The following is a 13,040-nucleotide window of genomic DNA, read 5'->3' on the forward strand; positions in this document are numbered from 1 at the left end:
TCATATTAAAGTTAAAAGTACAGAATAAATATCTCCTGGAGCTCTGGACAAGGGAGTGAATGTCTAATTCCTTCAGCAGCTAAAAAGGGCTGTAGCTTAAATTGTCAACTTTCAAATGCAGATAACAGCCAGAACAAGAAAAAGTGCCAAAAATAAAGAGGAATAGTCAGCAACGTAAGGGCGTGTTTACATTACTGACTTACTAAAAGACGTGGTCAAAGCAAGATATATTTTTGGTGGGAACACAGAGTGGTATTTCACATGAAATTAACCTATAGAAAGAGTGACATGTCATATGTCATCATTGGGGTTGGAGAGGTGATTTTTTTGTCATATGATCAGAAATCATCTCCCTATTTCTCTCCAGCATTATTATTCAACCAATAACTAAAAATTAAGGTGGCACTTGCAGGATGCCAATTACTGTTGACAAATATCTCATTTATTCACTTAGCTTCAAGCCCTCATTTCAACTTGTACACATTCAGTTTGCCAGCAGCAGGAACGAGCAGAACAAGATGGACATCTCAGGCCCACATGCAGGAGCCTGCTTTGTTGATCTCATTAAATGTAAATTAAATGTGAATTTTGAACTTGGCGACACCACTGTATTCCTACATAAACCACTGGTGTTCCTTACATTTGTTTTGCATCAGGAATGAGAGAGCTGAGAAATGAGTTCTCCTGATGTCTTGGCCTGTAGAGGCAATTGTTGAAATCAATGTCTGATCAAATTTCTGCTGTGGCAGACAGCTTGTCGCTACATATTTTTATGTCAGTCAAGAAGAGGGAAGGCGCAGGCCTCGTGAGTTGAGGAACGTTGAGTGGAAGTGACGGGGCAGCCCTTTCTGTAGGGGCCAATGTGAGCCACATTGACTTTGAGTGCTTGCGGCGAGGACTAGCCTTTGCTCAAGCCTCCCATCGCCAAACATCAGCAGCAAAAAAAGGTTAGGGTATGCTAATAATGGTTTATTTACAATGCGGCTAATTACCAAAGCAATCCATCTGCATTATTGTAAAACTATAACGTATACCAGTCATGCATACGGTCGATAAAATCTTTTATTTGTCAATGTATAAGACTGGCAAAGAGTCAGCAATGAGCTACCTATCCTTGCTTACATTATATATATATTAATGTACATTATTTTTCCTTGTGAAATATCCTTTACATCAGCATTTCCAAATTGAAGGTGTATTGTTCAACTTGCACCTTTAGTATTTACCAGATCTGCAAGCTTATTGGCAAATACTAGGCACTGCCTCTAAAGTAGCTAAATTTAGACTGGCTGGGTGAAAACTTGGGCTCATTGGTGTCCATCTTTTGGGCTCTCTGAGTGCCCTTAGAGCTCCAAAATGGCATACGTGACGCACACTCACATTTGTGGGGCAAATCGTACCGGGCACCATATTAGTGCAGGCATTAATGTGCGTGCAGTGAATATCTGCCTGAAGAATGCAGAGCAGGCAGATCATGACATTACTCAGTGTGCAATGCTGATTTGATGCCAGTCGTGCCATTTTGGGGCCCAATGCCCCAGTCAACACCCTCTCCTAACCTGGCACATCTGAAAACACATTCAGCAGCAGGAAGGACCCCCAACCCACCAGTGCTCTTGAAAAGAGCTACTACTACAACAACTACTTATTTGTATAGCACCTTTAAAGTAATAAAACATCTCAGAGCACTTCAACGGAGCATTATAAAACAAAATGACACTGACCCACATAAGGAGATACTGGGTTAGACAACTAAAAGCTTGGTGAAAGAGGTAGGTTTTAAGGAGAGACTTAAAGGAGAAAAGTGAAGGAGAAAGGCAGAGAGGTTTAGTGACAGAATTCTAGACCATAAGGGCCTAGGCAGCTGAAGGCATCACCTGCAATGGTGGAGTGATTAAAATCCGGGATCCTCAAGAAGCCAGGATTAGATGAGCACAGATATCTCAACAGGTTTTTTGATATTCATTCATGGGTTGTGGGCATCGCTGGCTAGGCCAGCATTTATTGCCCATCCCTAATTGCCCTTGAGGTCAGTGATGAACTGTCTTCTTGAACCGCTGCAGTCCATGTGAGGTACGTACACCCACAGTGCTGTTAGGACAGGAGTTCCAGGATTTTGACCCAGCGACAGTGAAGGAATGGCAATATAGTTTCGTCAGGATGGTGTGTGGCTTGGAGGGGAACTTGCAGGTGGTGATGTTCCCATGCATTTACTGCCCTTGTCCTTCTAGGTGGTAGAGGACGCGGGTTTGGAAGGTGCTGTCTAAGGAGTCTTGGTGCGTTGCTGCAGTGCATCTTGTATATGGTACACACTGCTGCTACTGTGCGTTGGTGGTGGAGCAGGTGAATGTTTGTGGATGGGGTGCCAATCAAGAGGGCTGGAACAGCTCCTCCAGTTAGCTGTTCAATTGTCCACCACCATTCACGGCTGGACGTGGTAGGACTGCAGAGCTTAGATCTGATCCATTGCTTACGGATTGCTTAGCTCTTTCTATTGCATGCTGCTTACACAGTTTGCCACACAGGTAGTCCTGGGTTGTAGCTTCACCAGGTTGACACTTCATTTTGAGGTATGCCTGGTGCTGCTCCTGGCATGCCCTCCTGTATTCTTCATTGAACCAGGATTGGTCTCCTGGCTTGATGGTCATGGTAGAGTGGGGGATATGCTGTGCCATGAGGTTACAGATTGTGGTTGAAAACAATTCTGCTGCTGCTGATGGCCCACAATGCCTCATGGATGCCCATTTTTGCATTCCTAGATCTGTTCGAAATCTATTTCACTTAGCATGGTGGTAGTGCCATACAACACGATGGAGGGTATCCTCAATGTGAAGGCAGGACTTCATCTCCACAAAGACTGTGCGGTGGTCACTTCTACCAATACTGTCATGGACAGATGCATCTGTGGCAGGCAGATTGGCGAGGACAAGGTCAAGTATGTTTTTCCCTCTTGTTGGTTCTGTCACCACCAGCTGCATACCCAGCCTAGCAGCTACGTCCTTTAGGACTTGGCCAGCTCGGTCCGTAAGGTGCTACCTAGCCACTCTTGGTGATAAACATTGAAGTCCCCCACTCAGAGTACATTCTGCGCCCTTGCCACCCTCAGTGCTTCCTTCAAGTGATGTTCACCGTGGAGAAGTATTGATCATCAGCTAAGGGAGAGTGGTAGGTGGTAATCAGCAGGTTTCCTTGCCCATGTTTGACCTGATGCCATGAGACATCATGGGGTCTGGAGTCGATGTTGAGGACTTGAAGAGCAACTCCCTCCAGACTGTATACCACTGTGCTACCGCCTCTGCTGGGTCTGTCCTGCTGGTGGGACAGGACATACTCGGGGATGGTGAATGTGGTGTCAGGACATTGTCTATAAGGTATGATTCCTTGAATATGACTATGTCAGGCTGTTGTTTGACTAGTCTGTGGGACAGCTCTTCCAACTTTGGCACAAACCCCCAGATGTTAGAAAGGAGGACTTTGCAGGGTCGACAGGGCTGGGTTTGCAGTTGCCGGGTGCTCTTTCCAGTTTCACTCTTTATTGACTTCGTAGTGCTTAGATACAACTGAGTGGCTTGCTTGGCCATTTCAGAGGGCATTTAAGAGTCAACCACACTGCTGTGGGTCTGGAGTCACATGTAGGTCAGACCAGGTAAGGACAGCAGATTTCCTTCCCTAAAAGATATTAGTGAACCAGATGGGTTTTTACAACAATCGACAATGGTTTCAAGGCCATCATTAGACAAGCTTTTAATTATAGATTTATTAATTGAATTCAAATTCCACCTTCTGCTGTGGTGGGATTTGAACCCATGTCCCCAGAGCAATACCCTGGGTCTCTGGGTTACTAGTCCAGTGACAATACCACTGTGCCATCGCCTCCCCGTTGTAGAACTGGAGGTGATTACAGAAATAGGGATGGGTGAGGCCATGGAGGCATCTGAAAACAAGGATGAGAATTTTAAAATCAAGATGTTGCTTGACCAGGAACCAATGTAAGTAGGTGAGCACAGGGATGATAGATGACCAGAATTTGGTGCAAGTTAAGACATGGGCAGCAGAGCTTTGGATGATCTCAAGTTTATGGAGGGTAGAATGTGGGAGAACAGCTAGGTGTGTGTTGGAATAGTCAAGTCTAGAAGTAACAAAGGCTTGACTGAGGATTTTGGCAGCAGATGAGGTGCAATCGTCGAAATTGGGCGATATTATGGAGGTTGGAATCGATGGCCTTAGTGAATGCTTACAGTGATATTCACAGGTTAGTTGCTGGTTGATCTCTTCTGGCTGCTGCTACAATTCTGCAAGTGTTGGTGCTTTCTCCAGATGTTTCAAGTTGCAAAAGCCTACAGGGAGTGCTGTGGCAGGTGCTGAAGCACATTTTGCTGACTTCAAGGCTTCGGCACAAACTAACTGCTCCCTGACATCAGCAAACATGCATTCCCCTTGAAATACAGCATGACTTGGAGAATGAATAGAGGCCACACAGAGCAGGACAAGATGCTGGAAAAGGGAGGAGGAGAGGGGACGGCGTTCAGCAGGAAGCCATATCCATCCCGGGTGCTCATGGTTCTCTGACCTGAACCTCAGTAAGGAACAATGCGTGAAACATGTGTGCTTCAGGAAGGACATCCTCACCTTCAGTAAAGAAATCTGCCACCTACTGCAACTGCAACCTCAGAGCAGGGCAAGAACCACATTGTCAGTGGCTGTGAAGGTGACATTGAAAAACTTACTTGCTCCCGCCTCTCCACCAGTGTTCCGCCTCGGATCGCTGTGCGGGGATCCAAAGACAAGGGAGTGCCGGCCACCGGCATGAATATTGTTAATTTGCATTAATCTACATATTTAAATTTGGCTCCTGTTGCCAAGTGGCGGGGGGGGGGGGGGGGGCGCCACGCGACCTCACTGCCGCTGGCAATGTCGGGCCAGGCCTTCCCGGCATCGAGGCCCACAGCTGGCCTCTGCCGGAGGCATTTTCCGCCCCCCCCACCCCCCCATGACCCCTGACATCGGGGGTCTGTAAAATTCGCTCCATGGAAACAATAAAAGCCATACTGTCACATGGCATGCTGAAACAAGGCGTCCACTGCTTGGGCCACTCTGAAGTACTCAGCAAAGTGAGTGCCAAGATTCATGTGGTCTGTTGCATGCTGCACAACCACACTATCAGGAGGGGACAGCCTGTGCCATCAGCTTATATAGCTATCAGCTGAAGAGCAGGAGCATGAGGAAGAGGAAAAGGAGAAATAGGAAGGGAGGAGAGACACTGACAGCCCCTTTCTGCCTGGCTGTCTGTAAAGAATTCATCTGAGTGTTAACAGTGACCGCAACCCCAATTCCCCATTCACCAACAGTTTCACACCTTAGCTTCCCTCAATCTCTGATCATCAGATCATCCACTTGGCTACAATGCAAAAATAAAGGACACCAAAAATTAACATTCCACAGCAAATTTATATGTGAAATCATGCTACATTAATTACCCATGTATACTCCCTTTGTGCCTGTCTTCCATGTGCCTTTACCTGTCCTACTGCTCCTAAACAGTGTTACACCAGTGGCTGCAGCATGGCTGGTGGAAGGCTGCTGACCTTCAGTGGGAAGACTGCAGATGGCCTTGGAGGTCGTACTCAAGCAGCTCAGTGTCAAGAAGATCCAGCTGCAGACTGCACTGTCTTGGCCTGGGCAGCAGCAGTCTGGGCTGACTGGCTGACAAGCAACTGCAAGGGCAGTGGCAGAATAGCAGGGATGTGAGGACGAATGTTATCTTCCTGGGACAGGGCAGCAGGTTCATGCTCCATGGATCCACTGCCAGTCCCCAGGGTGGCACCTCAGCATGCCTAGTAACCTGTTGGAGGACAGATTGTCGGACTGCTGCAATAGCTTGCAAGCCCCTTTCCACACTGTAATCCATAGCCACAATGGTAGCAGTCTGAGCTTGCATGGCAACAAGCTGACCTTGCATGGCAGCAGTCTGAGCTTCACTGTAGTATTCGAATATTGGGTGGCTGCTGTAATGAAGTTGCGACTTCAGCCATCAGATGCTCTATGATGGTTGGGTACACAATCGTGCAAACAGAATTGGCTACCACTTCCACACTGGAAAGGACAGGCTCCAAGTTCTGCACAAAGCCTTGTGCCAAGTTGGCCCTGGACTCCTCTATGCCCCTTTACATTGACAGCATGCTTTCTGGCAGGCCTGCTAATGCACAAAGTATTTCATTGTGCATACCCTTCAGCATTCTTCTATAGGCTCCCCACAAAAGTCCTCATTTGCGTCCTCTGCAGTGGAACCCGTGTGTGACTTCATCTTCTGGCAAGCTGGCACTTGCACTACCCTTATCCCCTGCCCTGGCTGCTGTTTACTTGTGCCTGATGTCTCACCATGTGCAGATTCCACCTCTAATCTATGCCCCAAGAGACACACAGTGTTGGTATCTGAGTTGGTGGCTGCAAGAGTGAAATCAAGTGATGGTGCCGTGCCATCATCAACACTCTCTTCTTGATGATTCTCCACTGCCACGCCAGGCTGCACCTCTCGAGTATCTGAAAAGAAAAAGACACAAGGGTAGTGTTGTGGTGTGGGAAGGGGTGAAAAGCAAGAGGTGCACGCTTACACCACCTACAGCTTGTAACTCAGAAGAGAGTGTGGGATGAGCAACAAGAGGAATGTGAGAAGGAAGATTAGGGATGAGAATACCATCAACTTTGATGGTTTCAGCCCCACCACTGGCCATAGCAATGAACATCCTAATAGCAGCCAGGGCCATCTCCTCCAAGGTAGCCAGGACATGCAGGCACACCTAATCCCCTCCAGTCAGCTCCTGCTATCTCTGATTGTGAGCCACCTTCCCCTGCAAGAGAGAGGAAAGTGCATCAGTGAGTGTCCTGCAATCTGTTTGGCTGTCATGGTTGAATAATTGACAGTGTGTGCAACCTGTGAGATGTGGCTGTGAGATTTACAGCAATGCTAAGTGTATACGGGTGAGATGAAGCATATAACATACGAACGTACATACGAACATACGAATTAGGAGCAGGAGTAGGCCACTCGGCCCTTCGAGCCTAGTATGTGTCCTAATTGATAGAGATTGTTGGTAGGTGAGTGATGGGGGGATGGTGATTTGAGCAGTGCCTGTGGCTAGTGGTGCAGTTGGTGGGATATGGTATCTGAAGATGCATTAGCTGACCTTGACCACTTGTGTGAAGTCACTGATCTTCTTGCGCTACAGCATCCAGGTCCTTGGAGGCTTGACTCCTGGAATTGACCTCCATAGCTAAATGCTCCCATTGCCTTTTGACTATATGCTGGGAGGGCCGCCTTCCCCAAGCAGGTAAGCGGCATCTCTCCTCCCCCAAGATCTCCAGTACAGCATCTGAAAATCTTAAGAGGCTGCACTCTCCCCTGTTGTGCCATTTCCCAGGTCAGATTCTCTTCAGTTGTGACTCCCAGCACCTGCTTCAGCCACAATGTACGTCCCCTTTAAGAGCTGTAGGCTAACTTTAAGCAGTGCAAAAAATTGGTGCTAGCCACTCATGATACTTCCAGCCAGCGCTAACCACGCCATTCAATGGCTGGATGCAGAAATCATTCAAATGGGCAGGCAGAAATCATTCAAATGGGCAGGCAGCACCAAGTTGATGTGCTGCCTGCATTGCAATCAACGGGCAGGGGTTAATAGTGCATCGTGATCCCAGCACCCGTTTTCAGGCGGTATGCAATTTAGACCTTGCAGAATTATCCGTAACACTATGAAAACAATGTGATTAGTTAGAGGATAGCATTTGAAAATAATTTAGCCATTGTTATCCAAATTTTCAAGATTAGTTAAGTATACTCAGCTTCTGATCCTTGCTGTGTCAAAATCTAATAGAATTTCAAGGAGATAAGCTCCTGCAGGGCCATCTGCCAAACTCTATCCCCTCCATTTAAAAAAACAATAGAAGTCTCAGAACATCTATACCATACCAGTGTGCTATAATGCACTGCACTATTATTTGACACCTTATCAGGCCTCATCAACAAAGATGGAATTCATGACTCCAAAATGCTGCAGGCAAGGATAGCTTTACATTCCATCTTTCAACTACAGTTTTGGCCAATGATACAACACTGAAGTATTTTACATTGATTTTAAATTTAAAAAAAGATCTCTATGTTTTTCTTTTTTTAACTGCATTTTTTGTTTAAGGAAACAGAGCTAATTTTGTTACATAACCTTCAATTCATTACATAGGCATTCCATTGAGGAATTTCGTGGTGCTTTGTTCATTCTGGATAATGTAACCCTCTCTGCCATCAAAAGCTGAATTAAGAAACTATAATGGCTTACACTGGCAGGGCTTTAGCTTTTCTTTTTCTTCTACGGACACAGAAATAAAAGTGTTCCTTACGCTCAAACTGTGTGGACTGTACAGTGAATTCCCTCCAAGACCATCACTGTATCCGCCCGTCTGATTGATAACATGACGCAGGGAATCCACCTGAAGCAAAAGCAAACAAAAAAGGAACATGTCAGACTTGATGCAACAGAGCTGTCTTTCTCTAACAGGAAATTATCTGGTAGATTGAGATGTGTAAGCTTGCCATACTGCCTTCATTTTATTAGGATATGTCATTTCATTTTAAATATTTTTAAGCTACTGCCCATTGTGTTTAAATTTGCTTTTTTAAAGACATCAGGCTAAGCTTACGTAGCGTACCGAATTCTGCAATTTCTGCCATAGGGTTCCTATAATTTTATTTTGCACCCAACAAATAAATTACAAGTAAAGGTTTTCTACAGCCAGTCAGCATGCTGCCTGTCAGTATCAATTTAATGGATCACTTTTACCACGAAGTGCAGTCATTTACTGACACTTTTTACACAAATGACCACATTGAGAATGACAAACAGTGAAAAACTACACTGTTTTCTTGTAATATAGCCTACCACTTTGATAAATGTTAACCATGTTACTGCACAAATACTGGTACAGTACTCACCTCATGTCATTTACTTAAACACCACATCATTAAGAGTAACACTTATAAATTGTAATTCTGTATTTTAATTGCTGCCTTTCTGTTCATTTAAATGGCTGAAAGGAAGGGAAAAAGCCTCAACACTATTTAACTAAATTGGCTTCATTTATTTTGGTGAGTGTGGGTCTCCACCCTTTCCCAGTGCCTCCATTGTTATGTGAAACTTTGACAGACACAGTCTTCAAACTCCTAGAATGAACAATTCTCATCTTGAAAGAAAGAAATAGGTTTCAAAAAACATAAGGCATGAAAAATGAGAGGAAAGTTGTGAATGAATATGGCAATAGCTTACACCAATCATCAAATGCTCCAATTTTCGATCCACCCACCCCTAATTGCTCAAGCCAGAGCCGACTGCATTCACATAGTTTTAAAATCAGACATGGAACATCACATATAACGGACTCAAAACAATAATGATAAATATCAAAGCAGCGGAATGGATAATTTAATTAATCTGTACTTTAGGTACAGAATATTTACTGGGCTATAGGTCAGAGTAAGGCAGTTTTACTGTCTAAGCCCTACCCTGCTACCTAGGCCCTAATATTGGGCATTCTTCCTACCTGTGATTGCACATTGGCTCCGACTTGGGACCCTTGGTAAGAATCCCCATTCAGATTCTGCATGTTCATGAACATGTCCCCAGAATTTGGTAGGTTAAAAGAACCAGAAGAACCTGGAAAGGAAAGAGTCAGGCACCTGAATCACAGAGGGCTTTAAATCTCTCCCCAAAGTTCTCAAAAGAAAGAGTACACAAGAGAGAAGCAGAAATAAAGAAACAGAGAGAAAAGAAACAGCAAGCAGCCTTTCTATCGCATGAAAAGCATTAAGAAAACTGTGCAGACTCTTTACAGAATGAGGAGGTTTTTAAAAAAATCTCTGTTCTGTCAAATAACAACCTGCAAAGTTTGAAGCAGTGAATTCTGAAGTGATGCTTGCTGGTTTTAGAATAGGATACACCCTACGGAGACACCATGGAACTTACCTTATCGGAAAATTGGATACTATTGTTTTCAGAATCACCACAGCATTCTTAATTCAAATCTCAAATGCAATTAGAGATGGGGCTTAAAACATGGAAACCATAGTACCTTTTAATATAAGCAGATAAGCAGTAACATAATTTTAACAGTCTTTTTTTTTCAAAAAGTAAAGTTCATGTTCTGATAAAATTATGCTGCTTTATGGCAAAACAAAATAGCAATAATTTGTGCACTGTGTGATGGAACCTTTCCACTTACCGGAGGTGGGTGTAGTGGGAGAGTTTGCTTGGCTGTTTTGGACGGCAGCTGCCACAGCATGTGCAGCGTTTACAGCAGTTTTGGCAGCATAGAGGTTAGCTTCTTCTTGGAACTTTCCGATGTTCTTCTTGTACCTGATCCGTTTATTGCCAAACCAGTTTGACACCTGAGGAAAGGAGGATACAAAGCGTCAAAAGACACTGCCATGTACTCACTATATATTATTACTTCTAAGTGTCAAGTCTGGTCCCTCACATTCACAATTTCCAATTTTTCCAGTGCCTATCTCGACTAATTAAGCAATAATCAAGGATAGGTTGTATGTTATTAGGGATTGGAGCATGACATGATTCTGTCTGTCTCTTGGCAGAACAGATCCTCAAGGGCTTACACATCTACTATGACATGCATCTTCAAGTTTACTGATGTGATTACACTGGAAATTTTTTTTTAAAAAAAACTAAACATTAATAATAAAGTAATTGTTGATGCATTAAACGCTGCCTGCCAATCAAAAATTGTTATTGAGCTGGTTACAAAGTGCATTCTTTTCTCTGAGAAGTAAGTGGTAAGATGAGAAGGCCTGGAAATACTATTGTTCTTTGTTTCTGGTCTGGAACAACCTGGCAGTACTACCATTTAAATCATGTTCAGTCAGATGAATATGAATAGAGTGATGTAAATCAATATTAAATGAGCTGGTGTTTTGTATTCTCCCTTTGAACATGCTAGAATCAAGATCTGTGTTGCCAAGGCTAATCCTTGTGCATTAACCTGTGCAGGGATCCTTATAAATTGGTCAGTAATCATTTGTTTTGTGGCCAATGGGGGCAAAGCCAGGATGATGCAGCATTTTTATTTTCAAGGCTCAAGACATGATAACCAGACAGCAAATGAATTTTCTGTGTGTTCCAAAACAATGTCATTGGTGTTATATGTTATTTATTCACTTTACCAAGATTACTCAGATTATTCATGAAAATAAGCACAATAATAAATACCTGGGAAGGAGTCAGAGGGCAGTGACCCAATCAGATGACATTATAAAGCACTAGAGCCAAGAGTGAATGATTCTGAAACTTCAGTCGAACTCCTGAGACTGGGTACAATCCTTAACCCATATGCACATGGTTATTTTTTCAAACATGTGCTATTTACAATATATTGTTTATATAATACAAAATCTAATAGCTTACTGCTGATTGTGTTGTTAAAGTAACATTTCTACTACTGCTACTGAAAGAGAGCTGGTGACCTGGTGTTGTGGGGAAGAGTGGGAAGTAAATTTTCTTTATATTGTTTAAATTTTTATCTTAGTGGCATGAGTGAAACATTGCAACTGTGCAAATGACAGTGAAAAATTATTATAATCCTTTGTAATACATGCATGGCAAGGTGGTTTAGTTTTCTCCGGTAATGTACTAATTAACATGTTCAACTAAAACTCTATAGTAGGCTGTTTTAATGCAGCCATTAACCTGTTTATTTTAAATGGGTTAACTGAATTGGAAGAGTGCTCAAAGGAACTTCATGTCAACATGGTAAGCGGGGCATCATCAGAGGAAATTAAGCTCTCAGGTGATTCAGACAGAATACCAACTTGGACCTGTCTTTTGTGACTAAGATACTCGAGGGGTTTAGATGATTCTATAAAACCAGAGCAAATCCAACTATTTTTAATCTTTTTTTTTAATGTGTACATTTTTCCCATTTGGGTTCTGTTGCGTTAATGTCTTATTTTACTGATGTTAATATTCTAACTGTCACCATTGTGGCTGAAAAGTTTTGCTGTACAGATTAATTTCGTGCAATTGGGGAAGTTGCAAAATATTGATACAAAATATGAAGGTTGACTCAATAATATTCACACAAGAGAGAAAGAATGATTGTTACACTGATAAATTATGCAGCTTAATTCTGCAGAGCTCCTGTACATACTGTTATTTTGCCCAGTAGTTCACCAAGTTTTTCACAATTTACTTTGATTATATTTAGAATCACAGACAATCATGTAGTCAAATTGAAGAGGCTCATATTAAAAACGAACGACCATCCAATATAAAAAGATGTGCAAAACTGCAGCATGGTATATTTTTTTGTAATTTCTTTGTGAGGATATTAAGCCGTTGTATTTTCTACCTCTCCTTCAACTACCACTATCTCTCTCCCCCACCCTCTATCCTCCTGGATCACTTATGGTGAGGTGTGCTCCCAGACTTCAAAACAGTACCACTCAAAACCAGATAGTAGGGACAGGACTTTCCATTTGGGGTGGGGACCCTGATGTCAGATCAAATGCAGTTTCCGACTCTGTACCATGTCGCCTGACAGCAATTTTTGCAGGACTGGCCAATTGTGGCCAGAAGTCATGCTCGCCATCCAATTCAGGAGGATGATCAGGCTCTCAAAGCTGGAGGGCCAACAGGAGGCCCTCCAGCACTGAAGGAGCTGCAGTTTACCATACAGGTAAGGTAGAGAGAGGGCATTTCCATCTTGAGCAGCACTCTCAGCATTGTTTACAAAACTGAAGGAAATAAATGGCCACAGCTGTGGACCACCATTGTGGAGGGAAACCTCGCGGGGGCCCCACAGGCTGACCTGAAAATTCCAGTCGGCCTCTGATCAATGGCCTGAATTGAGTTAACAAACTACTTGCTGCTTGCAGGCATGTAGCCATTCAGCCCCCCAACTCTGTATCCAGGAAAATGGCCGGGACTCAAGACCGTGATGGGGAACTGGCACGCTGGCAGCGTCGGGAAATTCCACACCTGCACACC

At 43.7% G+C, this 13,040-nt stretch overlaps 1 protein-coding gene across 6 annotated transcripts in view; it reads right to left on the reverse strand.

Moving 5' to 3' along the window:
• Nucleotides 1–13,040, reverse strand: part of pbx3b (pre-B-cell leukemia homeobox 3b) — a 266,799-nt gene that overhangs the window by 7,601 nt on the left and 246,158 nt on the right. For 3 of the 6 annotated variants that reach the window (XM_068012461.1, XM_068012457.1, XM_068012460.1), the window contains exons 6-8: nt 10,264–10,429; nt 9,586–9,698; nt 8,389–8,478 (exon numbers count right to left, since the gene is read on the reverse strand). In XM_068012461.1, the coding sequence (XP_067868562.1) occupies nt 8,389–8,478; nt 9,586–9,698; nt 10,264–10,429 (369 nt within the window). Of the gene's footprint in view, nt 1–8,327; nt 8,479–9,585; nt 9,699–10,263; nt 10,430–13,040 lie in introns of all 6 variants that reach the window. The other 3 variants (XM_068012462.1, XM_068012463.1, XM_068012459.1) reach the window with 2 other exon arrangements.

This window comes from Heterodontus francisci, chromosome 32 (assembly GCF_036365525.1).
Source record: "Heterodontus francisci isolate sHetFra1 chromosome 32, sHetFra1.hap1, whole genome shotgun sequence".
Taxonomy (NCBI): domain Eukaryota; kingdom Metazoa; phylum Chordata; class Chondrichthyes; order Heterodontiformes; family Heterodontidae; genus Heterodontus; species Heterodontus francisci.